Below are 26924 nucleotides of genomic sequence, written 5' to 3' on the forward strand. Positions count from 1 at the left end.
AGATACACCACTAGAACGACGAAATCGTTGTTTGACAATGAGGTATAATCAATAATCTAGCATTTCGTGAGCATATCAATAAGTGAACTCATTCTCCAATACTTGCACTATATCCCTAGTGTCCCCAAATGAGCAACTATGAGATCAATTGTCTCTATCATATGGATGGGTATATAATATACGAATCAGTCTCATTATTGTGATCTCATCACGATCTGATTATCATTGCATAGATCCGTGGGTATCACAATATATATGTGCAATAAGCAATATAAAGTGATAAAATATAATAATAATAATAATAATAATAATAATAATAATAATAATAATAATAATAATAATAAACAAAAATAGTGTATATCATATCACACGTATCATCAATCATGTGATTGGCTTGTAAGGCACTTATGACTAGCACGTATTAGGCCACTATATTATAGTCTGTACATAAGGATATAATTTATTGGATATATTTGCCCTTAGGTACCGTGTAGTTATAGTCCCTCATCTATCTAATATCCTAGAGATTATATACTAGGCATGGGGTTGTTAGGCCTATATGAAATCCATCAGAGTATCACTCTTATCAGATTTTTCCAAAGAACTCATTCTCTCAATCCGACTTTTACTTTTATTGGATTCTCTTAATTTGATTGACCCTAACTAGAGATTTGCTTGAGTGAGAACACATGAGATATTTCTCTCATGATACCAAAAGTGGATGATCCTTTATTGATACATAATTTCCTTTTTAAGGTTGACTACCATTCCCAATAACTAGTTGTGTTAGATCTGAAACTTCCAAACCTATAAGTCCGATATCAAAGAATGAAGTACCCGAACAAGACATGCTTAGTGTCCCAAGTCTAAGAACAAAATATACAATTAGGACTATAGAATCATTGTTTGATGAGACCAAGGCATATTGGTTGTGTTAGTACTATATTTCTAATGTCGCCACACGAGTAATTATGAGACCAATTGGCTCTATCATATGGGACAGGTATATAATACACCAATCTATCGGATTACTTTGATGTCCTTTTCGAATAACTTATTACTAAGAATATTTAGGAACTGTGTTTAAAAATGAATTGGTCTTATCATCATGATCTCATTATAACCTAATTCCCATTAAACATATCCAAGAACATCATAATATATTCATCATAAAGTATAAAGTAAAAAAATATTATTATTAATATCAACCAAAAAAGATTGTGCACAGGCCTGACTAGTGGGCCACCCTCTTATGCTTTTATGGAGCCAGACCTAAGATGCATGTGCTTCCAAATGACATGTGAATTTCTTTCATGGGGGTAGTATCAGAGTCCGAGTTCGACTTGGCACTATTATAGCCTCGGAAGAGACGTTAGGAGATGCATCTTGAGTCACTTAGAGTGCCCTCTTAGGGGCCTTCCACTACCCCTGTATCATCTCTAGGGCCTTCCTTGGGGCCACCAGTGGAGAGGTCACTTTGGGACGATCTGGTGTTCCTTTCTCGGGACCTTCCAATAAACCTACTCTTGGATCATCCCTCGGGCCTATTTTAGAGCCATCGGTGGAGCTTGCTCTGTGATACTCTAGCATTCTTTCCCCAAGGTCTTCTATTGGGCCTTCCTTGTATCCATCCGCTATGCACACCGCGAAGCCACTCATAAAGTTCTCTCTAGACTTATCGTGGCCTTAGGTGAGGCATAAGCATGTAGTGAGGAAGGTTCCCTTCTCCCAATGGTTTGGCCCCATCGAGCGGGGCCCTGAGGATACCCTGGAGGCGAGTAAGGGCCCCTTGGCCACCTAGGAAGGGGCAATTGCTTCTGCCACCGAGGTGTCACAAGTTCCTCTATCATAATCATCTGCCCTATGTTCCTTAATCGATTGGTACTCCTATTAGTCAAAATCATTTATGATATATGCGATGGCTGACCGACTTACCCCGAGCCTCAATGCTCCCTTGAAGACTTACTAGGAAGGCCTGGTCGAGGACAAACAATTGTGGGAGCAAGCCTTAGCCACAGGGGAGTAATGTCGGGGGTCCCTTAACCCCCTTTTGGCTAGGCTGGTGTATCGCTCCCCTTCGGAGGTCTTGGTTGACTTGTGTTCCCATAGCAAAGTTTTGATAGGTCCGATGCCTCCTATTTGTGGATTCTCATTACTAACTCATTTATTTTTTGTAACACTATCATTATGTGACGACCCTGATTGACTTGATGCGAGATGTCGGGACCTTGGTTGGTTGATTGTCTCGGGCCAATGTTGATCTTCTATCTCGGGTTGTGAAGCTAGAGCGAGAGCAGGGATCTAGAGTTGCTAAGGTTCGAGCCACCATGTTGGCCTTGTAATTGGAGCTGGCTTGACAGCGATTGGTGAGGTGGAGCAGAGGCTTGAGGAGGCTTGCCAAATGTTAGATGACACTGAGCAAGAGGTAGCTCAGAGTGTCACAGAGGGTGAACATCGACGGGAGGCACTAAAACAACAGCTACGAGATGTCTTTGGAGAGGGGGAGATAGTTGGAGGATCAGTTGATGGTTAACTCTGACGAGCTGGTGGCGTAAAACGGTGATCCTTATCTTGTCTAGGAGATTATTAATGGTGATGACTGATGGGCACATCCTTTAATGGATGGTGTCAGTGTAGGACGACCAGGATGACATCTTCGGGGCATTGTTCATCTAAAAGGAGGAGCTAAGGAAGTCAGGCCATGTCACTGGGTTCTCAGCTGTGGTCTAATCAGACCATAAAACTTTAACACTTCATAACGTTACAGATTCCATTCATGAAGCTTATTAATTTTATTCAAATCTAGATATAAAGTGTCTCAACTTCACAGCTGAGCCAAATTAGCCATGAAGCATCTTACCACCAACTCTATCTATAAAAGTATCTTTAACTCCATTATATGTGGTCAAGTCTACTCACAAAATATCCATTCAATATCATTGAATCATATCAAAAAAATATTATGCCGCAATACACTATGTGCTTGGAAATGTGATGCCCAGCCTATGATACGAGGAAATGGCGCATGCATACATGAGTGCCACATCGACACATATTAAACATTAGATTAGAAACCTAGTTAGCCTTGCATTTAGTATGATGCTCGATCAACACATGACACCAAACAATAATGCTCGATCGTTCGGATGATCCTTCATAGTACATGACGTTTAAATAATGAAATAACTATCCATTAGATATAAACGAGTGTGCTTTCTCAAATGCATGGTGGCTCGTCTTGGATATGTTTTAGAACATCAAATGCAAATATAAATTCTGATCCAAAGTTGTGATCAACAGATAACTACGATCATGAAGCAGCAGCTCTCATGCTTCCAATAAATTTAGACACTCTCCCTGGACTATATTTTTGGGAAAATCCCAAAGTTTTGGCTTTTTCCCAAAAGAATCCCTCTTTTTTACGTTAAATAATTAATTATTTGTCATCTTTTATTTTAAAATATACCAAAATATTCTTAATTTTTATTCAAAATTACTGAAGAATTCAAAGATACAATATTTCATGATAATATATATATATATATATACTAAAATTGAGATAATTTTTTTAATAGGATTACAGTATTTGTAGTTCAATAATAAAAAATATCTTAACCATATTTAAAAAGATTACGACTGGCTCAACCGAATCAAAAATATTGATTTGGTTTAATGCTGAACTAATTTAATTGGTTCGATCTAACGATATTATGATAAAAAAAAATATATATAATTAAAAATAAATTTTTTTTATAAAAGGTATGTAATGAAAGGTTGGATATAAAATAAGAATTCTCTTTGACCCTTTTGAAAATGACGAGATATTAGGAAAAAAAGAAAACTTGGCTACTCCCGGAAAATGGCTTTTATTTCATTTTCCTGTTCACATAAACTTTCTGCAAAATGCTTTCTTATCCTGCGTCGAAAAAAACCACTGATTTACGCGTGTGTGGTAGATGATCAACTTTGTTGTATACGTGGACGGTGGAAACGTAATCTCGCATGGAAATTAGTATGCACACGCATCGGACGTCGATGACTCGTGCTGCTTTCCTGTCTGAAACAGCGAAAATGCATGCATTCTCTCTTTGGCGTCGAAGGCTTTAAATCCCACCTCGAGTCTCAGTTCACGTCCGTCATCGGTTCCTTCGGGGTTCAAGTAGCAAGTTCCTCCTCTTCTCCTCTCGAGGGGGAGAAGCAAGCAAGCGAGAGTTTAGCTCCACCACGAGTCTCTTCTACTCCTCGTTTAATCAACTTTGATCATTCCTAGAGTAAATCCCGTGTGATTGGCGGCCTTCGCTGTGTTCTTGGCCTTTTCATCTTGCTTGTGGAGAGTCGGTGAGTCGAGTCCTGCGTCTCGTCTTTCTTCCTTGTGTTGTTGTGTGCGGCAGAAAGTTCCAAAATTGAGCTCACTGTTTGGTTGTAGGGGTTTATTTTGCTTCCAACAGTTGACCGCCGGGAGAGGAGGAGGAGCTTTAGTTTTGATACCTCATCTCTAGTTTTGGATCTGTGTGGCATTTGAGGCGTCGGTTATGGGGGGACAAAATCGAAATCAATGGCAAAAAGGCAAGTCACAGGCTTCCCGGAATGACGGCGTCGGCTTTAAAGGGACAAACAGTCGTCCCTCTCAGTCTTCTTCTGCTGGGATTCTACCAAAACCTTCCTCTGGCTCCTACACGAAGCCAACGACACAAAGAGGCAAAACCAAGGGTGTAAACCTCCAGCCGTCTCCTCAAGGAGCCACCTCAGGCGATAACCCCCCACGCCCTGAGTTTTGGGCAGGCCCTTCGTTCTCGAACTCTCCTGCTCCGAGTTCTTTGCCGATCCCTAAATTTTCCGTTCCCGAGAAGCCTAAGTAAGCAGATGCTTCCATGCATTTTTGTCAGAAGCAGTAGCATACCCCTCCTTCTAAGGAGGGCTCGGAGGTGGAAGATCCATGCAATTGGTTTCTCATTGTTTTCATTGCTAGATTATTTCTAATTATAATGTTTTGTCTCATTTATTTATTTACTTGATAGACTTAAGATCGTCAACAAAATGTGGTGAGGTGAAAGTTTTGACTTGGATCATTTTTTGCCCGTAAAAGAGGGGAGATCACAATAAGTGGATGATTTGGTCGAGAGAGGATTTCTTTATCGGAGTAAAAGAAAAAGAATTTTGTATCTGATCCATTCCTATGGACATTATAGTGGGCGGTCAAATTATAGTCTTCGCTCGTTGTGATAAAAGAAAAACTCGTTGAAGGGTTCAGTCTTAGTTTAGTCACTTCGACTAAGACTAAGTGTAATGGTTGGCTATACATGATCTAAGTGTAATATCATGTGTGTCGATGTAGTATCTTCAATTAGTGCAACTATTTATGTTTCGCATGTCATTTGTCCCTGCATTGTGGTTTAAACTTGCTAGAGTTCAACTAACCACGTTTAAATCATGTGTCAACACATAATGTTAACAATAATACTCGATCATTCGAACGATTCTTCGTGTTTAAATAATACTCGATGTTTTAGCAAAACTAACCACGATGAAATAACTATAAAGTCCCTCGAGCGATTATTACTCCCTAAACTAGCTATTTTGTATCAAATATGACATTAGCAATATGTTGTGATTTATGAACGGGATGAGGAAAATAATCTTTTTCGACTATGGATCATAATAGTCGAGCTAGTGGGTTTGGTATTGAACTTCTTAATCAGTCTAATTATAAAATCTATAAGATTTATTTGGAATCATATCTTACAAAAGATATGGTTTATGATAATACAATAATAGCATAAAATAGTAAAAGATGGCATGAAAATACGAGAACATTAAATGCAAAAGTTAAATTTATGTTAAAGATATCTATTTCTTATTATTTTTTATTATATTATTAGTTACAAATCAACTTTACATATTTTTGCTAGGTAATATTAAGTCATATTTGAAGTATAAAATGATAAAAAAAAAAAATAAATAAATTATAGTAAAAAAAAAGTTACATATATCATCATAAATCATGATTAAAAAATAAGACTTATTTAGTGACATCTCCGAGGCTTTGTCTGAATTCCTTTATTTCATCTAAACTATTAACTTATGAAAAGATGATATCCTCCTCCATCTCCTTCGATCATTCGTTAGAGTAGTATGTTATTGATCATTGACCTCTTTCACCATCACAAAGGCTTCGCTTACATTGAGAACACCAAGTTCATGGCCAATATAACAAAAACAAAATATAAATTCTTATGTTTTGTGAGCATGGTTAATGCATCGTTCATCGATTGCGATAGAATTAGTAGGATATCGTGATCATTGTTTCCTATTGTTGGTTTACATAGGCACCGATGGAAGAATAAGTCTACCATTCCAAAAGTGAAGAGAGCGCAAATATTGGCGAGAATTGATGACTACTAGTCGTACCAAGAATTGCTATGCTTTAAACTTGAGGAGTTGCTTGTCATAAACGTTAGACTGTTGTCTCTCTCAAAAATAATAATAATAATAATAAGACTTGTCTCTCATTAATGTCCTTATAGATAAAGTTGATTCCTACCAAAGAATTCAAATCACAAAATGAGTCATCGGCTTCAAGAATTATGTTATACTTGGTTCCTATATATGGACCAAATTAGGCCTCAACTCAGCAAGAATTTGGAACCGAGGAGAAACGGAAGGAAGGTTAGGAAATGGTAGCTCGTGCCACGTAAGATTCGTGCGAGGAGATCGGACGGTAGGAGGTTCATCGGGTGATGAGGGTAATAATGGCGATAAGACTCGGGTTGACGTCAGTTGTCCCAGATGACGCCTCGGCTCACCTGACACTACCTGATCAAACGGATCGAAATGCCGACCGAGGCACATTAAACATCCTGCTCAGGCTCGGTCCTTCACGCCATGCCAACACCAGTGTCAGACGCTACCAGGAGTACGAGTCTACCCCCTGCAAGCGGGCACAGTAAGCTTCCCTATAAATACCTTCGTATTCTAAATGGGAAAGGGAGGGGGGATGGAGAAACAACTTAGCTAAAGAAACCCTCTTCACCATCCACTAACTTGATCGTCGGAGGGGTCGGGCTGAGCTCCTCGACCCGACCTTTGTGCAGGTGTAAAGGCGGAGGTCTCCCACTAAACGCCTAGGCGAGGAGTCCCCCTTCTCGGAGGAAACAGCGATCTCGTCCCAATTGGAACACCGCAACCGGCCACCTCAAAGGAGCGTCCCGGAGATATTCCCGTCATCCGGATCCGAACCAAGCCGCGTCGATCCCAACACCACGGCTTAAGGTTGTTTACACCAGCATCGGCCAACTCGATTTGACCGGAATCGTGCCAAGTTTACCCAATTCAGTGGCGTATACTCACTCACCTGTGGCTGTTAATGAAGCTGGCGTTCGCCTTCACATGTACTCCGTCACCCCATCCCGGAGCATTGGCGTACGTTCATGGCGGCCAGGAGACAAAGGCATGGGCATAAGGTGAAGCAGCAGCAGCAGCAGCAGTCGTAGGGGGTTCTCGGGAATCAGGTCGTCATCATCGGCTTGTGAGAGCCCAAGCGCTCGTGAAACCCAACAATGCTTGGGAGGTGGATCCTTAAATAAACCCTTCCCTTTCCATCATCCTCCCCCTGTTCGACAAAATGCTCTCTCCTTCTTCCTCACATGAGGATGGAATTGGGTAGGTGCTCACATGCACAAAACTGTTCGACCCTCTGCCCCATCCACTCTCCAGAGTCCATCTTCTCCATCGATTCATGTGGACTGCTGATGATGATGAAAGAACCGTGGAAACGTTGGCTTTTACTATGTTTGACCTTGCAAAAGGCAGTGAAATCGTCATCCTTTTTGCCCTTCTTAATCTTATGCATTATGGACATCATCGATGATGTCGATCGAGAATTTGGATCGTAACGAAGGATTTATAGACTGAAAACGAAGAAGACCGTCCTCCTCCCTTTAGGCTTCGTGTGCTCCTCAAATCCAAACTTCAAACCAGCAGCTAACGGTAGCCATATGCCTTACCTCCAACCGTGACAACATTTAAACCATGCATCACGAACAGCTCTCTCCCTCTTACATATCCCGCGCCTCGACCTCTATGTCTCTCTCACACGCATACAACACACTCACTTCACACTCCCTCTCTTCTGCTGCTTTGCTTCGCTTCACTCCACTCCTCACCGTCTCCTCCATGGACAACCTCCGAAAGACCCCTGTCAGGCCGTGGAAGAAAGGCCCCGCCCGCGGCAAAGGCGGGCCCCAGAACGCCTCCTGCGAATACCGCGGTGTCCGGCAGCGGACCTGGGGCAAGTGGGTGGCAGAGATCCGGGAGCCCAAGAAGCGGACCCGCCTCTGGCTGGGATCGTTCGCCACCGCCGAAGAGGCCGCGCTGGCCTACGACGAGGCCGCCCGCCGCCTCTACGGCCCCGACGCCTACGTCAACCTCCCCCACCTCCGCGCCAACATCGGCTCCTCCATCGTCGGCAAGCCCCCCCATCGGTTCAAGTGGTTCCCTTCCAAGAGCTTCACGCCCGCGATGCCCACTTGCGGCCTCCTCAACCTCAATGCCCAGCACAACGTTCATGTCATCCACCAGAGGCTCCAAGAGCTCAAGAACTCCAAGCCCTCCTCCTGTTCTTCTTCGTCCTCCTCTGCCTCTTCTTGTCCCAGTACCTTTCGGAGTTCAGAGCCACCAGCAGTGGTGCCGATAGAGACCCGGTTGGAGAGCTCGGTCATCGGAGGGCGAGAAGTGGTCCATCAGCTGCCGGTCGAGAGAAATCCACCAAGTGCGGTGGAGAAGCCTCAGATCGATCTCAAGGAATTCCTCCAGCAACTGGGAGTGCTGAAGCCGGAGAGCGCACCGGAGGGCGGCGAGAGCGCGGGGAACTTGGCTCTGCCGGAGCAAACGCTGGAGGTATCGAGTGAGATGGCTTCACAAGCCTTCGGCTTGCACCAGAGCGACTTCAACTGGGACACACTGATCGAAATGCGGGGTTTGGACGGTAACCCGATCATGCAAGACGACGGATCGCAGTTGGATGATGTGCAGGAGGAGGACTTGAGCTTGCCAATCTCCATATGGGACCTCTGAAGCTCTACCAACAATTCGCTGCTATATACCGAGCGCAAGTCGAACGCCTTATCGTTGATTCAATGAAGCTATCTGTATAATGTCTCTTTGAGATTGCACCTCAAGTCGGGCTACTATATAATAAAATACAAATGGAAGATTAATTTAAACTTTATGATTGGAAAGTATATCTATCGACTATTAATTAAAAGTCAAAATCTCGAATTAATTTTGTATAGCTAATAGAAAGCTAATCTAATGATTTTACCAAAAGATTAAGCACAAATGAAACAGAGTAAACACGTATGGATGGCTGAAAACGGGAGACGTGTTTTTGTATTGAGATGGCTCAAAACAGAGCAAACATAACGAAGACAACTATGGCGAAGAGATGTCTGGAGATATCCGATGGAATGAAGAAGACTATGGCCTGTCGACGACAGTATACTTTCGACCTATAATTAGCAATTTTTTGCTAAGACATTATTATCCAAAATGCGATCCTTCAGTTTCTTATATATATATATATATATATATTCTTCTGTTCATCACAGTTCTTCAACAGAATGATCACCGAGCACAGAAGAAAGAAGAAGATGGAGATGCTTTCAAGGTCTCAGATTAGATCAATCCCCTCAGAGAATCCAACAAGATTGAGATCAAGGGAATGAGAAGACCAAACACAGAGCCTCGTTCTGGATTCAAGATTTAAGAAAATTGACACGGTTTTATGTCCTCATTTCGCAGATATCTAATAACCAAAACTGTATCATATATACAACCAGGAAGAATCCATAGATTTAGTATTCTGTCTTATCTATGGGTCCAAACGAACCTCCCCAAAAGCACGAGAAGGAAGGAGAGTGATAAGATCTACGAACGGGAGGTGGCGGCGGCGAGGATCCGGCGGACCCCGAGCCGGATCCGCCGGTACGCGCGCCGCGAAAACATGGCGGCCTCCCTGAAGAACACCTCCAACGCCTCCACGAACGGGTTCAGCCTCCGTATCAGCGGCACGTACAGCGTCAGCGGCAACGCCCAGAACGCCGTCGCGAACAGTAGCTGCAGCATCCGAACCCCACCTCTCTCTTTCTCTCTCTGTAAAGTGCTGTGCAGAGCGACAAATGAAGCAGGAGAGATCGGAGGATCGAGGGAATGAATATATGGAGAGCTTTCTCTACCAGGGTCTGCAGGGGACCTGAGGACCGCAACGTCGAGGAATTGAGCTCGCGGAAGAAGATTGCAAGCACCTTCTTTCTCTACCTTCGTATCCGACACTTCTCCCGTGGGGCCTCGTCAGGCGCCAACCACAGGCGGGTAATATAGTGATGTTCCGAGGCGGCCGGTTTCGTGGTCGCCTGGTGTTATCCGGAGACGGGTTTGACCGGTAGGAGATGGGCTTTCCATAAGTGATAAGTCGGCGTCGAGGTATTGTCGGTAACGACTGGTTCGACGAACAAGTGGGTTTTGGGTAAACGACGGCCGTGGGGTGGAGGGTGGCACGTGGGCTGGCAAAGAGAAGAAGCGAGTGGACGTGTCGCCAAAGAAGTGGAAGGTTCGTGAACATAATAATAATATTTAAATTGATTTTAAAAAAATAATGGTATTTATATTGATAATAGTATTAGTATTGATAATGAACATAATAATGATGATATTTATAATAGTAGTGATAAAATGCTAATTATGTGTCATTATCCATCCTCATTACTATTACCATTACCAATATTAATACTACTATCCTTACCACTACCATTAGCATTATCATGGTTATTACTATTCCATTATTATTACCATCATCATTATTATTATTAATATTAATATCGTTACCATCTTAATCATCAAAATATGATAGCCAATGCAATCCAAATCCAATGGTGCTTCCATGAGTAGCAGAGAAGTAAATCATGGAGACATTACCCCACTCTAGTGTTCCAAAATCTTGAGGAGAAAAAAAAGAAGAAAGAACACCTAATTGGCTTTATTAGATACTCGGAACGATTTAGATTCATGTACAAGAGTTTATTGGAAGACTATGGTCTCAAATCCATCCTATTTAACATTGACTATGAAGACTTGAAATTAATGACAAGCTGTATTGGGACTAAGATTTTTCGAATTTCCGAGAAACAAATGAAACATAGAGCTGAGCTACATTTTATGTTAAGTAATTTAACATTACATAAGAACAAAGCTGATAGTGATACCATTATGCAAGCTGAGAGTGAAAGCATCATTGTTAACTTCCATTCTCTATTCAGGTTTTCAACAAGACGTAGAACTACAGAAACTTGGCCGGATTGAATGAAAAATTTACAGTCCAATAACCATGGAACTTAAGCTCCAGCAACACCTTTTTACACCACCAAGTAAATCATTTTGTTGAAAGCTGGAAAAAGGAAACCAAGGTTTCTGAGCATTCCAAAAACTCTAGGAAGACTAATGCAGTAAGCGAAAAAAATTTCAGAAGCTTTCTTTGCCACAAGCCAATGGAACACCGAGCAAGATAAATGATATTGACAGTGGCGACGATGGATCCGTAGAAGAAATTCAGGAGTTCCCTTCACCACAGGCCAATGGTTTTCCACCAGAAACCCCCAATTCCGAGCCAGATAATGATATTGACGACAGAGACTATGAATCCGTAGCCCCACCATTTTGGAAGCGGGACATAGTTGGCACCGTAGAACACCGGAGCAGACCCAATGCCATAGTGGGTGAGCCCACCCATGAGATTGGAGAGGAATGAGAGGACCATTGCCGCAAAGAGAGGAGGAGTGCCCAATGCACTCGCCACTGACAGGAAGGCTGTGAACATAGCTCCAATATGTGCAGCACCACTTGCAAACAAGTAATGGGAATAAAAGTAGAGCAGTACCAGAATGCCGAAAGAAAGCTGCCATGAAAGACCCAAGCCACCTACAAACTGAATTGAAGCATATTTCTATGTGAATAAGAGCGAAGATAACAACAAAGGTTAACGGTCTAAATGTTCAACGACAACATACAGAAAAGCATGCTTAGAAGGAGGAAAGTTAATCCTAAATCTGGGGCACATTAAAGGTCCTAAGTGATATCTCCAAGTTCAAACTTTACACAAAGCTCACCATATCACCACAACGATGAAACTGTTTTCAACAGCTATCACTACTCGGCAACACCTGTACGTTCAAACATTAAATTGAAAATGTAACAGTTAACACCTGTATTTTAGAGCTCAGAGTGGTGTTTAAAAGAATGCTCAGAAGATTCTTTTAATCATGTAAGAGTGATCGCTGGCGTGCAATATACTTGTAAGCCCTCAGCCACTGTAAAGCCAAACAGGACAAGCTCTGGAAATATACTGGATACAAATTGAGGAGAAATAGTGTGTATAGCTTTATATTCTGTAGGAAGAAAATTATTTTCGCAACTCAAACCATGGTCATCTAGATCACAAAAGGAGCAACCTCAGACTCATACCTCTAAAGAACCCAAAGAATCACACAGATTGTGCATCAGCTAGCCTTCTCCCAAGCCAAGACTAACAGGCAACCCTACATAGCCACAGTACACAACCATGTACCATTTGCATGTGAAGAAAATCCATTCTATACTTGTTCCTAATGTCCTACAAAAGTACCACTAACCATATTCATGGATCATCTACAGAAACATTCATTCAAAGGATGCACTTAAGCTCAAGACCTAAAACATACATGCCAAAGGATGCTGCTGACGCATGCCTGATGACATAAGCGCCCTGGACTATGCAGTAAAAACCAAGCTTCATGATTGTTCTGGACAAGTAAAACAATGACAAGAATGTGACATTGTTCTGGAAATGCCTAGCTCTGGATTAATATATAATATCCTACACTATTATAAGGTGATTATTAAATGTGAATACTCATCTTGGTGCAAGGATGTCAGTGCAATTGGTGCATTGACTGAGTCATTTGATTACTCACCTCCAAGCAACCATAATGTGGGTTACCTAACTCATATCCAAGCAACCAAAAAGTGACCGATACAACAGAAAGTTCAAACAGATCAGATCACTTTTGATTGAAAAGTTTGGTGCAGTCAATAACTTGATATTACACGTACCTACAGAAGTACTACAACCAATATTTTCACAATTTAAGAGAAAATGTAATGTAGAGAAATAAATGCTATTAAGGTATAATACCTCGACTACTGTTTGATGAAGAAAACAATGTGACAGAAGATTATACCTTGACTACTGTTTGACTAAACCAGGAGATCAAACCATATTTGTTGAGATATCCAGCCATTGCTATAAGTGCAGCAAACCAAGTAAGAGTGTCCCATGCCACTGACTCTGCCAAACACTCCTTCCATGTCACAACACCTGTTATGAGAAGAACAGATAAACCGAGGATTGCAGCAGTTACAGCATCCACATTTAGTGTTCCTCCAAATACCCAAAGCCCCACCTGTGCAGATCAAAGCACACAGCAATTTCTTGTAAGAGGATATTTACCTTGACTGCACTCATGATGTATAATTTCTACATGAGTTCTCATGTAGGTTCAGATCAAAGCACACAGCAGTTTCTTGTAAGAAGATATTTACCTTGACTAAACTCATGATGTATGATTTCTACATGAGTTCTCATCTAGGTGCAGATATGAACATGAAAACAAGCAGAAATGCTCTGCTAGTCATTTAGAGAATGAATTCTATTTCACAATGTACAATTATTCGATGACTCAATATTTATACTCCACAAGAAACTAGAACCAAGCAGGAATAGAGCCCACCCCAGTTGTTAAAAATATTTGAACTCGGTAGTCGATGGTCTTGTCCTATAAACTAAAATTACAGCAGGCATGAAAAATTAGCCATTGGCTGAAAACAGATACATTGTGTACTCCATTTTTCTCCATTCACCCGTTTCTAAGATAAATGGATCAGAATCTGAACTGAATCTTGACTTATTAGAGTAATTCACCAAAATGCAAGTTTGTTGATCTTTAATTGGACCTACAGATTGGAATGAAGCAATGAATAGAACAAAGGGAAACATTGAAAAATAGAAATGAGACAAACTGTGCTCCAATTTACTGATCCCAATTCTCATCGCAGTTGTTGCCAAAGTTTTGCTAAATGAAAGGACGATAAAAGAAAAAAAAAACAAGGAAAAAAAGGCAACATTTACCGTTAGAAGCAGTGTCCCCGTCATGATAATCTCGTTCTTTGTCATCGGCCCCATTTTCTGAAGCTTCTCCCTTGCAAGCTTTGGAGCATCAGGGCTGCTCTTCACTGTTGGTGGATAGATTAGGTAGAGCAGCAAGGGCACGACAACCAGCGACACCAGACCAGGCACAAATGCTGCCACCGCCCAATCGGTCCAACCGATGGTCTGGTTGATGGTATTTTGGGTAAGATTAGCGCTGAGGGGGTTCGCCGCCATTGCGGTGAGGAACATGGAGGACGAGATCACGGAGGTCTGGAAGCAAGTAAGCATCAGCCACGAGCCCAGCCGGTTCTCGGTCCCATCGCCCACGTTGCTCCCGCACGCCGTGCAGAGGGCCTTCACCAGGGGGAGGAAGATTCCACCGGCCCGAGCCGAGACCGAGGGGATGGCCGGGGCGAGGAGGGCCTCGCTGAAGACGAGGCTGTACCCGAGGCCGAGGGAGGAGCTCCCGAAGAGGGAGACGAACTGGTAGGCTACGCGGTTGCCGAGGCCGGTCTTGATGAAGCCACGAGCGAAGAAGAAAGCGAGGGCGATGAGCCAGGGGATGGGGTCCCCGAAGGCGGAGAAGGCAGCCGCGAAGGTGAGGGTCTTCGTGAGGACGGACGCGCCGAGGCCCATCAGAGCCACGGCACCGAGAGGGAGAGGCTGCGTGATGATACCAACGATGGTGGCGAGGAAAATGGCGAGGAGTTGCCAGGCGTTGCGGGAGACGCCGGAAGGGGCGGGAACTAGCCAGAGGATGACGCCAGTGGCAATCGAGGCGGCGAGGGGCTTCAAAGCGGCGCCTTGCCAGGGAGCGGGGGCGGCGGCTGGTGCGGCAGAGGCGGAGGCGGAGGCGCGGACAACGGGAATTAGGGAGCGGCGGCCATGGTTGGAGGTGGGCGTCAATCCGGCGGGAAAGGGCTTGTGGGGAGCGGATGGAAAGGAGGGTAAGGTAGAGCTTTGACGGAAGGGGGAAGCGGGAGTTGTGGGGAGGAGAGACTGGGACAGAAGGCGGCGGCGGCGGCAGCGGAAGGAGGGGAGGGAGTGGAAGCCGAGGTTGCAGGTGAGGACGGATGCCGTCATTGCTGGGGTAGCTTGAAGTCGGATTCGGCGGGGAGATCCACTCGGTGCCGCTTCAGAGCAGCAAGTAAAGGTCGGGGGACTTCGGCAACACCGAGGAGGGGACTTTGAACCTGGGTCGGCCGCGATCGGACGTAGGAGATGAGGAGAGCAATAGTCTTAACGGGTGGTGGATAAGCGTCCACATCAGCGTGCTCGAGGAAGAGTGGCGCAGCTGCGGCAATCGTGGGATGATTGGGTGGATATGGACCGTCCGTTTCGATGGAGGGGCCCGCAGAGATCGGAAGTCAGTTTTAACTTAGTTTGTCGCCTCACAAACCGAGGCTGATATCTCTCACTGCATCCCTTTCTTGTTTTTTGGGGGGTTCGCCGCGGGGTCTTTTGCGTCACTAAGAAGCTGTGCCCAAACTACAAAATAATGTTTACATTTAAGGATTTTATTTTTCGTCTGAAGACAAAATCCTTAAACGAAACTCATTAAGTTTTCTAATTTTAGATTTAAATAAATAAAACTCATAATCATCAAGTATTAAAATGATAAAAGAATGATGATATGATTAATATTTAATCGATACCTTAATATTATATATTCGATACCTTAGCGACACCTGACCCTACGTATCGATATTCTAGTATCGTGTGATTAACTTCTTAGTATTATTTAAAGATACTCTAACGTAAAATACCCGATAGTCCAGTATCATATGGCTAATCAAGTATCGATCCCCGAAGCTGTATATTTTTTGAATTCGATATGACATGATTCTATTTTACCATATCTCTAATATTAATATATTAGAAAAAAATATTAGTGATGTCTTGGTTCGCCCGACATGATCCGAACTTATGTACACAGGATTGTCCAAAGTATCTTTGAGGTGAAAATTTTTTGCTCTCGATGTATCATCTGCATAAAGACCGAAGTCGAAAAAGATTTTCCGACTTGGTCCCTTCAACGCTTAAAGTTAGTAATCCAAGATCCTCAAATATAAGTTCAAGTAGTTTAAAAGTAGTTGCTTGCATTGGGTTTAGATTTTTTTATACCTTAGAGGATGAGAAAAGAGTTTGTGGACTGTCTTCGTTATTATATCGAATAAGAAAGAAGGATGAGAAGAAAGTTTATTTGTCTGTTTTAAATCTTTGTCCATGTAGATGGGTGGGCAGAGGTTGACTATGAAGAACACAACATCTAATTTGGTATGATGCCTCTGCCATTATCGGTTATTTCAAGATTATTATGCCACGTGTGAGTTAATCTTTAGCCTTATGCATCCGTCATAATGGTTTTCTCATGTCTTGAGAGTACGCTTAGTCTTACGCCTCCGTTGTAGCAAATTTACCAAAGCATCAGTCAGGTTTTCCAATTCACATGACTCAAAGCACGTTAAGCCCTACGCTTTTGCCGTGATTGATTTCTTTACCTGAGTTGAGTTTTCTCACGTTTTGAGCGTATTTGGCCTTGTACCTTCGTCGTAACGAATTTACCTTAATATCGATCAAGTTTTCTGACCACACGTGGCATAATGATCTTGAAACCACGGTCTACGTAGACAAAGATTCAACTCTAACTTAAGCATAATGATTTTGTCCACGTATCTTCGAGCATACTGATTTTGAAACCACGTCTAACTTAAAGCATTCGATTCTAAAGGACACGATACTATTTTGGTACACTACTCCTCCAAATCTTTTTATATTGCAAATATGTCCTCTTTTAAAATCTTATTATTGATATTTAAATAGTTGATCACTTTTATTCTCTAACCTTTGTCGATGTAACAAAATTTAACCACGTAAAAATAAAATTAACAATTTGACAAGGGAGACTCCAATAGAATAAATAAAGATTAAAAGGAAATTTAGGAGGAACTGTTGAAAGATTAATACGCACAAATTAAAAGATCTAAAGTGTTTTTATTTGAAGAACCAGAATTTTTTTATGGGTATATAAGACAAAAAAAAAAAAACATTTTTCTACATTTCAACACACTTAAGATTAACTTAGTTTTGCACAATCTCTGCACCTCTAACTTGATGCCAATGACTTGAAAAAGGTTAGTAAAAGTGACATCAAAGATGATAATATTTTAGTCTTTTTGTGAGAAATATTCATGTTTTACAAGATGGAGGAAATGACAGATTTGGCAATGTAATAATACAGCCTTCGGAAGAAAAAACAAAAAAAAAGGGTCACACACTTGCAATGAATGCATAGTGGTTTTAGAATTCGCTTGCTGAGTCAGTGTTTCCAAAATTTCTTGGCTCATAGAGAAGGAAGGCAAACCACATGAGTCCAGCTTCAAATCGAAAGCTACCAACTTGAGTTGCTTATATTTCCAACTTCCAGAAAGGCTCATTGCAACATGAAGAATACAGACAAAGCCACATTTCTTAGGGTGCTTTGGGAACCTATCAAAACAGGAATTTCAAGGAAATGAACATCGAGTCACAGAAACACATGACATTGCTGGCAACATTGACAGTACTCAAAAGTGGAACTGAAATGAACAATAATATTAACTCAAAGAGAAGAATCCAGAGCAAATTTAACCATGGATCATCTGCCCATATTCCCATCCATATCTTCCTTGAATGACGCTTGGTGCTCAACTGAGTTCTTGGACATTGCAGTGATGGCCTTTGTTAGGTGCATGCACCCAAACTCCTCTCACAGCATCATTAGCTGGGAGGAGGAAGTAGCTGTCACACCATCTCCACACCACCAACCCATCATACTACAAAATTGGATATGGAGGAAAGAACCAAGGAAGAAAAAATAAAATATAGAGTTGCTGGTCATCATCCAACATATCCACAAATCAATAAAAGGACTGGTCACACTGGATGAACCACCTGCGCAAATACTTGTGGCCAATATAATGCAACTGCAACACAGGTGTGACCAGCCTGCATGAACCCATTTATGTATCTAACAAGCCAGGGTAGTTGTTATAAAGAACACATGACATGTTTACATCCAATCAGCGTGTGAAATAATCACTAGATTTTGTCAAGGATAATTTCTTGCTGAATCTTGATGATGTTCATGGGATTGGTATCCTATCCTGGATTGTTCATCAGATAACAACCATCTGCTTCTGTCCCCATTAAGGTGTCAAAACTTAAAACAATATACTTGAGGCATTGAGCAAGATGAAATGTTACCATCTGATGATAGTAAGTTGTACTTGTAATGCTAATAGCCTCAGTCCAACTACTATAGTTAAACCATCAATTCTGGTAACATTATAGCTGAGATGAAGGTAAAAATATGCTTCCAACAAAAACTCCAAACCAAATCATAAGAACACTTGGTCCATCAAACTAAAATGAAATGCCTTGAACCCACAGCTAGCCATCAAAAGACCAGTTTCATCCCTAGGTCATACTGATGAGGACAGATATTCAATTGCCAAAGGAAAGCTAAACCCTCACCATGCCTGGTCTCGGTAAGTACAGCATCACTATTTAGTCCGACATCGAATAACAGCTTGAACTTGAACTTAACCATCATAAGCTTTATCAAGATTGGATCATGATAAGTCATATCAAAGTGATCTAATGTCACTATAATGCATCTATAAATGCATGATATATGAATACTTCCACCAGAATGCAGATCAGCACTGCTATACCTAATACTCAATTGTCACAGTCCAATTCTCCAAAATAGTGACAAGAGGGGAAAAGAGAGACGATAGATCTCCAAGATAGAAACAAAAGAAAAATAAAAAAATAAATCGAAAATCCAAAAGCTTGTAATCCACATCAGGGTAGCAAAAGTGTCTCAGTCCAACCACAATCACCACCATGAGCTTCCCATGGAACCCCACAAACTCAACTAGGAAACGAGATGCCCACAAATTCAACAAGGAATAAGAGACGCAACAGCTCACTTACATAAAAAATATATTGCCCATAATCCGGTTATTCCCGGATTCACAAAGGCTTGCCCCATCACCACCAATTCCAATGTCCTAAAAGAAAGAATCAGGGCTTTGTACTTATGAATCACCAGAAAAACACCACACAAATCATCAACAAATTTAACAAACATAAAGGATATGGTAAAGATAACAAAGAAACAATGTAAATCAATCTAGGAAAATATATATATATGGAACTAAAATAATAGAGAATAAAGTTTATACAAATGCTACATCAGGCAGAGAACATGTGCACTAAGCTTACCACCCTAGGATTCTCCAGAACAAGTGCATCAATTCAAGTCCCCAACTGAAGCCCTTCGATACAGACTTCTAGAACCTCTATTTTCTCCTCAATAAAGATGGGACTTGAAAATTGATAACTTTTTTTATATTACCAGCACCATTTCCACCAAAAATAAACATTATAGTTAACCAAATGGGAACAAAGTTTTGTAGCCATCAAACATATATTGAGGTTTAGAGATAAAGATAGGAGCAAAAAATATCAAAAACATAGGAAATCGGTTCAAATGGGGCACACCGTTGTATAACCCAGAAGTAAACCCCTATCATTTTGAACTCATTGAACCCTTTGAAGTAACAAGAACTCTGTTTTCGAAGAAATGAATCTCTGAAATTACTCCTTCCTGCTTCTTTCCCTTCTTCACCACCCAACTAACCAAAAAATATCATTTACTAGACCCAGTTACTATTGTGAAATACCTCCCATCTAGCATTATAGCCAAAATTTAGGTTTTTCCATCAACTTACCATCTGATCAAGCTGCATCTGTTCAAGCCATGCACCAAGCACCGCAGCTTGATCATGCCCATCCAACTGATCATTTGAAATTGAACTCTCAGCACCAATGGCAGAAAAGTCAGAAGGGCCAGCAGGAGCCATTGCAGTAGGTACAACTTTCTCAGGCGGTGATTCCTTCACTAGAGAATGGACCCAAGAAACATCAGGCTCCTCCCCATTACCCCGCATCTCAGAGGAAGATGATTGCCTGAGATGTCCAAGCTCCTTGCCGTTCACTCCCCAGTCAGCTGTACCAGAGGGAGATGCCCACTTGGCCCATGATGAGTTAATAGGAGAGCCCACAATCGTAGATGAAATCGGACTGAGATCACGAGAGCTCAGGCTCTGCAGTGACTGCTGCCGCTGCTGCTTATCCCTCTGCGTGAGAATAGCCAGGCGAGAACTCATTGGAGAGGCAGGATCCACACTTCGTGGAGACATGAGACCAGGTGAAGAGACATTGAGAGAGGACTGCAAGATGGATGAATGAGCAGATAGATGCTGAGTATCAACAGCCTTCGGGGAGAACACACTTGTGTTAATGGGTGAGAGGAGGTTTTCCTGTTGCTGGAACTGATTGATGACAGCAGTCCTTTGAGATGGGGAAAAAATAGTCCCGTGATCGGAATTATACCTCGGAGATGAGGCCATCTCAGCTGCAAAGAAGTCATCAAGGTTTGAAGGGGTCAGAGTTTTGGTTAGAACAGAACGACTCCCCGCTGATGGGCTCGGATGGGGGTAGCACAAGTCACTCAACAGCTGCTGGGTATCAAACTCGGACATCACCGAGAAGTCATTTACCGGCATGTCCCTTGCGCTAAGGGATGACCGCAGCCTGCTCGACTGAAGATTGCCGGCAGGAAGATTCAACATGGGCACATTCGACTGTGGCCAAGCCAATGAAGACTGGCTAACACCATTGGCCGATGGTGACATGGGCGGTGTGAAGGGAGACATAATAGCAGAAACCGAAGATGGTGACCCGGGCATGAACCCCATCGCTGCAGCCATCTCCATCGCAGAAGAGGAGGCTCGGGGAGAGGGCACAGCAGAGCCAGTCGACATATAGAGTGGGCGGAGCTCATCATTTGTGTGTGCAAAGAAACATACCCGGCGGGAGCAGTTGGTCCCGTCCTTGCAGAGCCTCGTGCGATATTGTGCCGGGTGAAGCCAGCACTCGAACACCCCATGTGCATACTCACACATGTCTCCCCTCCGGCACGCTCCCTTCCGAAAGTCAGGGCAAGGGACGCAGCTGTAGTGGTACTTCCTCGGGTCGCGCCGCCGAGCATTCTCACCAGGATGGACGAAGGGACATTCGGTCCAGTCATGGGAATATGCACGGGAGCATGGGCGGATTTTGAACGAGAACATCCGGAATTCGTCTGTGGCATAGATGCTGTTCTTGATGTCCGGGAGAGATGGATCAACAGGATACTCTTTCTTCTCGGACACGGTCACTGGAGGAAGGTCGAGGAACCTCGCCGTGGGAGGAGACGAAGTGGACTCGGACGATGGGGAACCATCCTCGCCAGGAGACAAAGAAAGCGGTGGCGAACTGGAGTTCGGCGAGCTGGTCAAAACATGAAGAGGAAGATGGGAGTGATATGAACCATCCGAAAGACTAGTGCTCCTTCCAAGTAGTTGTTCGAGGACAGTCTTCGCAAAAGCCACCTTGGGAGGTACCACGATGACATCAGCCGGGCGGTTTCCGTTGACGTCCACCAAAGTGGGATCGGCACCGGCCGCAAGGAGTATCTTCACAGAATCAACAGCTTGTAAGGATCCGCCGGATGCGGCACAGTGGAGGGCAGTGGTGCTATCAGGGCCGGAGACACGGTTGACATCAACAGAAGGCAGCGAGACGATGAGCTTGAGGACGTCTAGACTACCGTATGTGGCGGCCACCATCAATGGAGTCCGGTGCTCGAGCACCATGCGACTGAAGCCCTTCCTACGGCCGTACCAGAGGCCGACCTCCTCGATGGCTGACGGGTCGCGATCGAGGGCAACCTTGAGGGCATCCACATCGTCGTTAGCAGCTAGCTCGAGAAGGCTCGAAGAGTTGTCGATGTCGACGGTGAGGACGTTCATCCCAGCGGCCGGAGAGCGTTGCTGTTGGTCTTCTTGTGAACTAGGAGCCGGCGATGACACAGACGACGACGAGGACTTTATGCGTTCTGGACCACCGCACATGCTGCGGCCGGCCGAACACAGGCCTGCAATCTATAGATCTATGAGAAGGATCAACAAAATCTCATTTCGGCAGTAGAAATGGAAGGTAATAAGAAGGATGACACAAGGCAAGTCTGGGAGAGCTCACCGATTCCGTCAGCTGACGGGAAGAGAAGAGCAAAGAAGCGATCAAGAACCACCGATCCTTCAGCTATCCGATGAGTAGAACCAGTCGGCTGCGGCGACCCCTGCAAGCTCGAGGAGATATCGGCGATCCATCAAAACAACTCGGCGCAGCTTGCGGCCCTCATCGCTAATTTATCCAAGAGAGAGAGCACGGAGGAGGTCAGGGAGACGAGAAGAGAGGTCCCTTGGGGGTCGGTGTGCCCCAAATGAAATCAAAATGAAACGCTCGGCAAATGAGAGCAAAATTCTTTTCATTTATCGTTTTTCTTTGGGTGAGAGACTTAACGCACTTAAAATTCGACCCAAGCTCTGGAAGAATTTTATCGCATGGCCGTCGCATGTACCTGTTATGTGATTGGAGCTCCGGCGGAGCCCACTACGTTAACGTACGGGTAACTTGGTAGTCCGAGTAGGCGAGGGATTTTTATCGTGCAATTCAAAGTTCAAACGCCGTGCGACCGGTCTGGGCCGGTGAAATCGTAGCGGGCGGGAGCGGGCAAGAACCGGGTCGTTGGGTGGGGCCGGTCACCGGATAAGGTCGTGGGCGGGTCATGAGGGGAACTCTGCTCGATTGAAATCCGGGGTGGAGTCCGCGGATCGGGTTGCCGTACCGGACCCGGCCCCCATACCCGAATCAAATCAAGTGCGGTCAAATCCGGTCCACATATTAAGTGTAATAACAGCATTACAAGCAACTTATGCCATCACATCCGACCCCATATACGGTATGTTTCTTCGAGATCCGTGCGATCTCACGATCCAACGGCTGTGAACATTTTACTGCCCACGCGTGTGGAGGAAAAGAAAATTTTCATGCACTACATCTTGATACTCTCACTCTCCATTTACCTTGAGGCCTTCCCGGTATGGTCTGTGGAAAGTGGGTTAAAAGGGTGCATCCACCAAATTGGTGGGTGAAGATATTCTCTTCGTTTCCCTTAAGCCCCCCCCCCCCTGCCACCAAATTACTATTTTGTTTTCTTCACCCAGGCAAATTCCAATCTGAGTGAGGGGTATCTTAGTCATTCCAAACTTAGCTTCCTCGGAGCGGTGCAGAATGCTATGGCCCACACCGGTGCTAACCCATAAACTGGTCCGCAGGAGTATCATTGACTACCGTCTCCGTCTTTATCACCGACCCGAGTGGAAGAAGTTCTACAATCAGGACCGTTGATTCCGCGACAGGGCTTTATCATTGACAAACCAGAGAGGCACCGTATGGACGGAGCTGGGTCCCATCCACCGCCAGGCGTATCAAAGAGAGGCGTGTCTCGTGGTGGGACCGACGGTGATGATACGCGGGATTGGACGGTTCGTCACTTCCCATAAGAAGACAAAATCTCGCGCTCAAATCTCTTGCCACGTCGGACGCGCAACAATTGACAGGCTGACCTCATCCCCCACGGGTTCGCCTTTGTTCCGATTGTAATTCATTTCCCACCCTTGTTGCGTTGCCCGTATCAGTTACCGCCACAGCGATTGGATGTTATGCCAGTGGCCCACTAGGCGGTACGATGCTTCAGTACGACGTGGTTACCCTTCTTGATTCTTCATCAAGATTGGTGACAATGGTTCATCTCGGTGATCTTGGTGACAATGATTGTGGATGCACCTTAACCCACATTATTTGTCTATGGACGCATGGTCGCTTTGGAGAAGACAACCGAGGTGCTACGGTGGCCTTCTCTCCCGCAGCAACTGCACCCACCCAAAGACACGTCTCCATCTCTCCATTTCCCTTTCTTTCGGACCTCCCAAAGCCATGGTTACCCAAAGGGACAACGAGTCTCGCAATGTTTCCAAAGCTGCCACGCCCTTCCCCACACCCAATCTCCAGTTTCCGAGTCACGGAGATGTGGACAGCCACTGATTCCATGACAGATTAATCCATGGAGGGTGGAAGTTCCACCACACTACCATGCTGTCGGTGTTGTGCCTCCACTATTTTGGAGACCGAGGGCAGTGCTGTGAAGTCCTTACGTCTCGAATCGTTCGAGGAAATGCCACTGAAAGCCACACGGACTTCAGTGGCTTTTGCATGTGCTCAAGTTGATACAAGCAAATCATATTTTACGTTAGGGGATAAATATTTTCTCACCGTCCGCCGGTTGGAAGAAGTTGTAATCTAATTAAGAAGAGTGTTACTCAGCTGATAGATACGTCGATGGGTATCGATGCGACGTCTCACAAACCTGAACCGTCGAGACTTGGACGCATGGGCTTTGCATGAGGAGCGATGTCACCTCTAATGGTTCAAGACTTTGTACGTAAGACATCCTATTATTTTGTGGTAAGAACAGCGAGGAGTGGACACGATGATCTTTCTTTTTATCACCGTCCATTTGTTGTCGTCCTCTTCCTCGTGAGTCGTCTTTTTCCTTATCTGCAATCCTAGGGATCGGGTTTCGATGATCGTTATGGTACAGCTGACGAATGTTATGCACAGCTGCAGTGAGTTCCACGCTCCATCCATTTCAATGCCATGAACAGATCCTTGAGTGATGGGGGATGGAATCGATCGGAAGCACTCGATCGTTAGCAGGTCAAGGTTCGAGAACTCCAATCCATGTCTTTCATGTATTGGGATAGCGATGATCTAAAGAAAAGTTGGCACTATCAGATGATGAGAGTCAATGGAAGGTTAGCTAAAACATAATGACTGTCGTCCTTTGCTGACGAGGATGGCATGCGCCACAGGGAAGAAAACTTGGTGCCTACCACATATATGACTCACCTGACCCATTGGAGGAGAAGAAAACAAAGGTATTTTAGGGTTGCAGGTGACTTCATCTCAGTGAGGGTGTGTAGTAGGCAAGCAAATGAGTCATGGCACATTTTTGGTGACTCGACTTTGCCTCGCTCTTTCGCAATGAGGAGATCACATTTCGTGTTGATCAAGGACTGCTGCCCATGCCATGCCTGCAACAAGTTCCATGTTTACCACCATATTTTGCTCATCCACAAAGCATGCTATTCATGGAGGAGAAATGAATTGGAAGCTTTTCTTTTTGTTGCCACCCCAACTAATTATTGGGGAGAATCACCTCATTTGGGAGAGGCCAACCCATAGTTCCTCTCTGTAGGTAGGAGACTTAAATGCAAGTTCCATGAAACCCATGTTTGTTTCTGATATTATTGCTGCAGATTTAATGAACTAATTTAAGTACATGTCATAATGAACCTTGTTGTCTTCAAAGACTCCACCTAGCCACAATTCTTTTATCCTCTTCTCTATGGCACTTGCTCTTTTCCTTCCCTTACCCTGCCATAATTATTTCTTTATCTTATTCTTTCTTGAAAACAGTTGCATAGGAAGAAAATGAATTGTCCTTTTTGTCTTCTTGAATCTGAATTCTCACCACTCGACCACTCGACCACTCGACAAGTCGATGGATCCATCATTTCTCTACCCGGTAAAAGGCCTTCAAGAACTGACCTTACCTAACAGTGGGTCAAACCTTCTAAATTTACATGCACGATCAAATTTTGCATTAACAACAACTTATTTGTTTTGTATTTTCTTCTTCATCATGCAGTAAGATAATTTTATTTGCAGCAACAATTCCTTCCATTCCATCACTCATCCCATTGTCAGTTCTATTTAGCAGAGAAATCTGATCCAATCGCAGCCCTTTTTGGCTTCTCCCCCCATTAGACGCAGCAAGAACTCAAATTAAAGCCTTTTATACCGCAATCAAAAGGTAGGATATTATTGCAGTCAAAATAGCAGAACAATTTGGCCTCAACAATCGTAGCATCTTCTTCTCGACACAGTTTCTGTAGCGTATAAATACAATCCTTTACCTATCGGTCTATTTGGTTTTTGGAGAAAGATGAACATTATCAGCATTGGGAACTCCGGCAATAATCTGACATCTTGGCCAAGTCTCCTGTTTGGAAGGAAGCGTTGACTGTGGGATGGATCAGTCATTTTAATTGATTCATTCCATCAATGATTCTTATCGAGATTAACATATTTCGATGCAATTAATTTCTCCTTCAAAGAAAAGTAGTGCTTACATTTATTACCACAATTTCTATCTAAAAAGTCCCAAAATAAAAGGAAAAAGAGAAGGAGAGGTTGAATCAGCAATGTAATAATGTCAACGACAAATAGAACGCTACGGTCCATTCCACCTCCCCATTCCCATAGCGTCTTCCACCAGCTTCTCCGACACTTCCATCAGCTCCGGGCTCAACCTCACCATCAGAACACAGAACTCTATCTGATCCAACGCTCCATCTCCGTCCAAGTCGCCCTCCCGCAACATCCCCCGGAGTTCATCGTCCTTCAACCCCTCGAGCCCCAGCGCGGCGGCGTTCCTCCTGAGGCTGTCGAGCGTGATCAGGCGGCTCTCGGGGTCCATCAGCAGCTGAAACCCCTTGCAGAGCTCCTCCATCAGCCCTTCGCCGCCCAGCTTCTCCGCCATCGACGGCAAGAAGTCCTGGAAACTGATTGAATCCTCCGCCATGGCAAGATCACCTGTGTGCTGCCCACGAGACGTGGAAGTGGCGGA

General features: G+C 43.9%; 4 protein-coding genes and 1 long non-coding RNA gene across 7 annotated transcripts; 1 reads left to right on the forward strand and 4 right to left on the reverse strand.

The window, feature by feature from the left end:
- Positions 1-8172: 8172 nt before the first annotated feature.
- LOC103993119 (dehydration-responsive element-binding protein 2F-like) lies at positions 8173-9181 on the forward strand. Its single transcript, XM_009413072.3, has one exon. It carries the CDS (start codon positions 8173-8175, stop codon positions 9070-9072), a length of 900 nt encoding a protein of 299 aa, XP_009411347.2. The 3' UTR covers positions 9073-9181.
- A 577-nt stretch (positions 9182-9758) lies between these two features.
- LOC135616282 (uncharacterized) lies at positions 9759-10515 on the reverse strand. The gene is made up of 2 exons (XR_010488308.1): positions 10233-10515; positions 9759-10159 (listed from the first exon to the last, which is right to left on the reverse strand). It is a non-coding gene; the product is annotated as an uncharacterized LOC135616282 (long non-coding RNA).
- A 755-nt stretch (positions 10516-11270) lies between these two features.
- LOC103993072 (dicarboxylate transporter 1, chloroplastic) lies at positions 11271-15446 on the reverse strand. Its single transcript, XM_009413008.3, has 3 exons — positions 14216-15446; positions 13269-13490; positions 11271-11977 (listed from the first exon to the last, which is right to left on the reverse strand). The coding sequence occupies exons 1-3, from the start codon at positions 15317-15319 to the stop codon at positions 11615-11617; spliced, it is 1689 nt and encodes a 562-aa protein (XP_009411283.2). The 5' UTR covers positions 15320-15446; the 3' UTR covers positions 11271-11614.
- Positions 15447-19406: 3960 nt separating this feature from the next.
- On the reverse strand, positions 19407-22632 carry LOC135580982 (zinc finger CCCH domain-containing protein 24-like). 3 transcript variants are annotated; one of them, XM_065118894.1, is made up of 2 exons: positions 22370-22632; positions 19407-22265 (listed from the first exon to the last, which is right to left on the reverse strand). In XM_065118894.1, exon 2 carries the CDS (start codon positions 22240-22242, stop codon positions 20008-20010), a length of 2235 nt encoding a protein of 744 aa, XP_064974966.1. In that variant the 5' UTR covers positions 22243-22265; positions 22370-22632; the 3' UTR covers positions 19407-20007. The 3 variants fall into 3 exon arrangements, with proteins under 3 accessions (XP_064974966.1, XP_064974965.1, XP_064974967.1); XM_065118893.1 differs by having other exon boundaries at positions 19407-22272; XM_065118895.1 differs by having other exon boundaries at positions 19407-22280.
- Positions 22633-26383: 3751 nt separating this feature from the next.
- LOC103993069 (calcium-binding protein PBP1) lies at positions 26384-26924 on the reverse strand. Its single transcript, XM_009413004.3, has one exon. It carries the CDS (start codon positions 26877-26879, stop codon positions 26529-26531), a length of 351 nt encoding a protein of 116 aa, XP_009411279.2. The 5' UTR covers positions 26880-26924; the 3' UTR covers positions 26384-26528.

Source organism: Musa acuminata, chromosome BXJ2-7 (assembly GCF_036884655.1).
Source record: "Musa acuminata AAA Group cultivar baxijiao chromosome BXJ2-7, Cavendish_Baxijiao_AAA, whole genome shotgun sequence".
Classification (NCBI taxonomy): domain Eukaryota; kingdom Viridiplantae; phylum Streptophyta; class Magnoliopsida; order Zingiberales; family Musaceae; genus Musa; species Musa acuminata.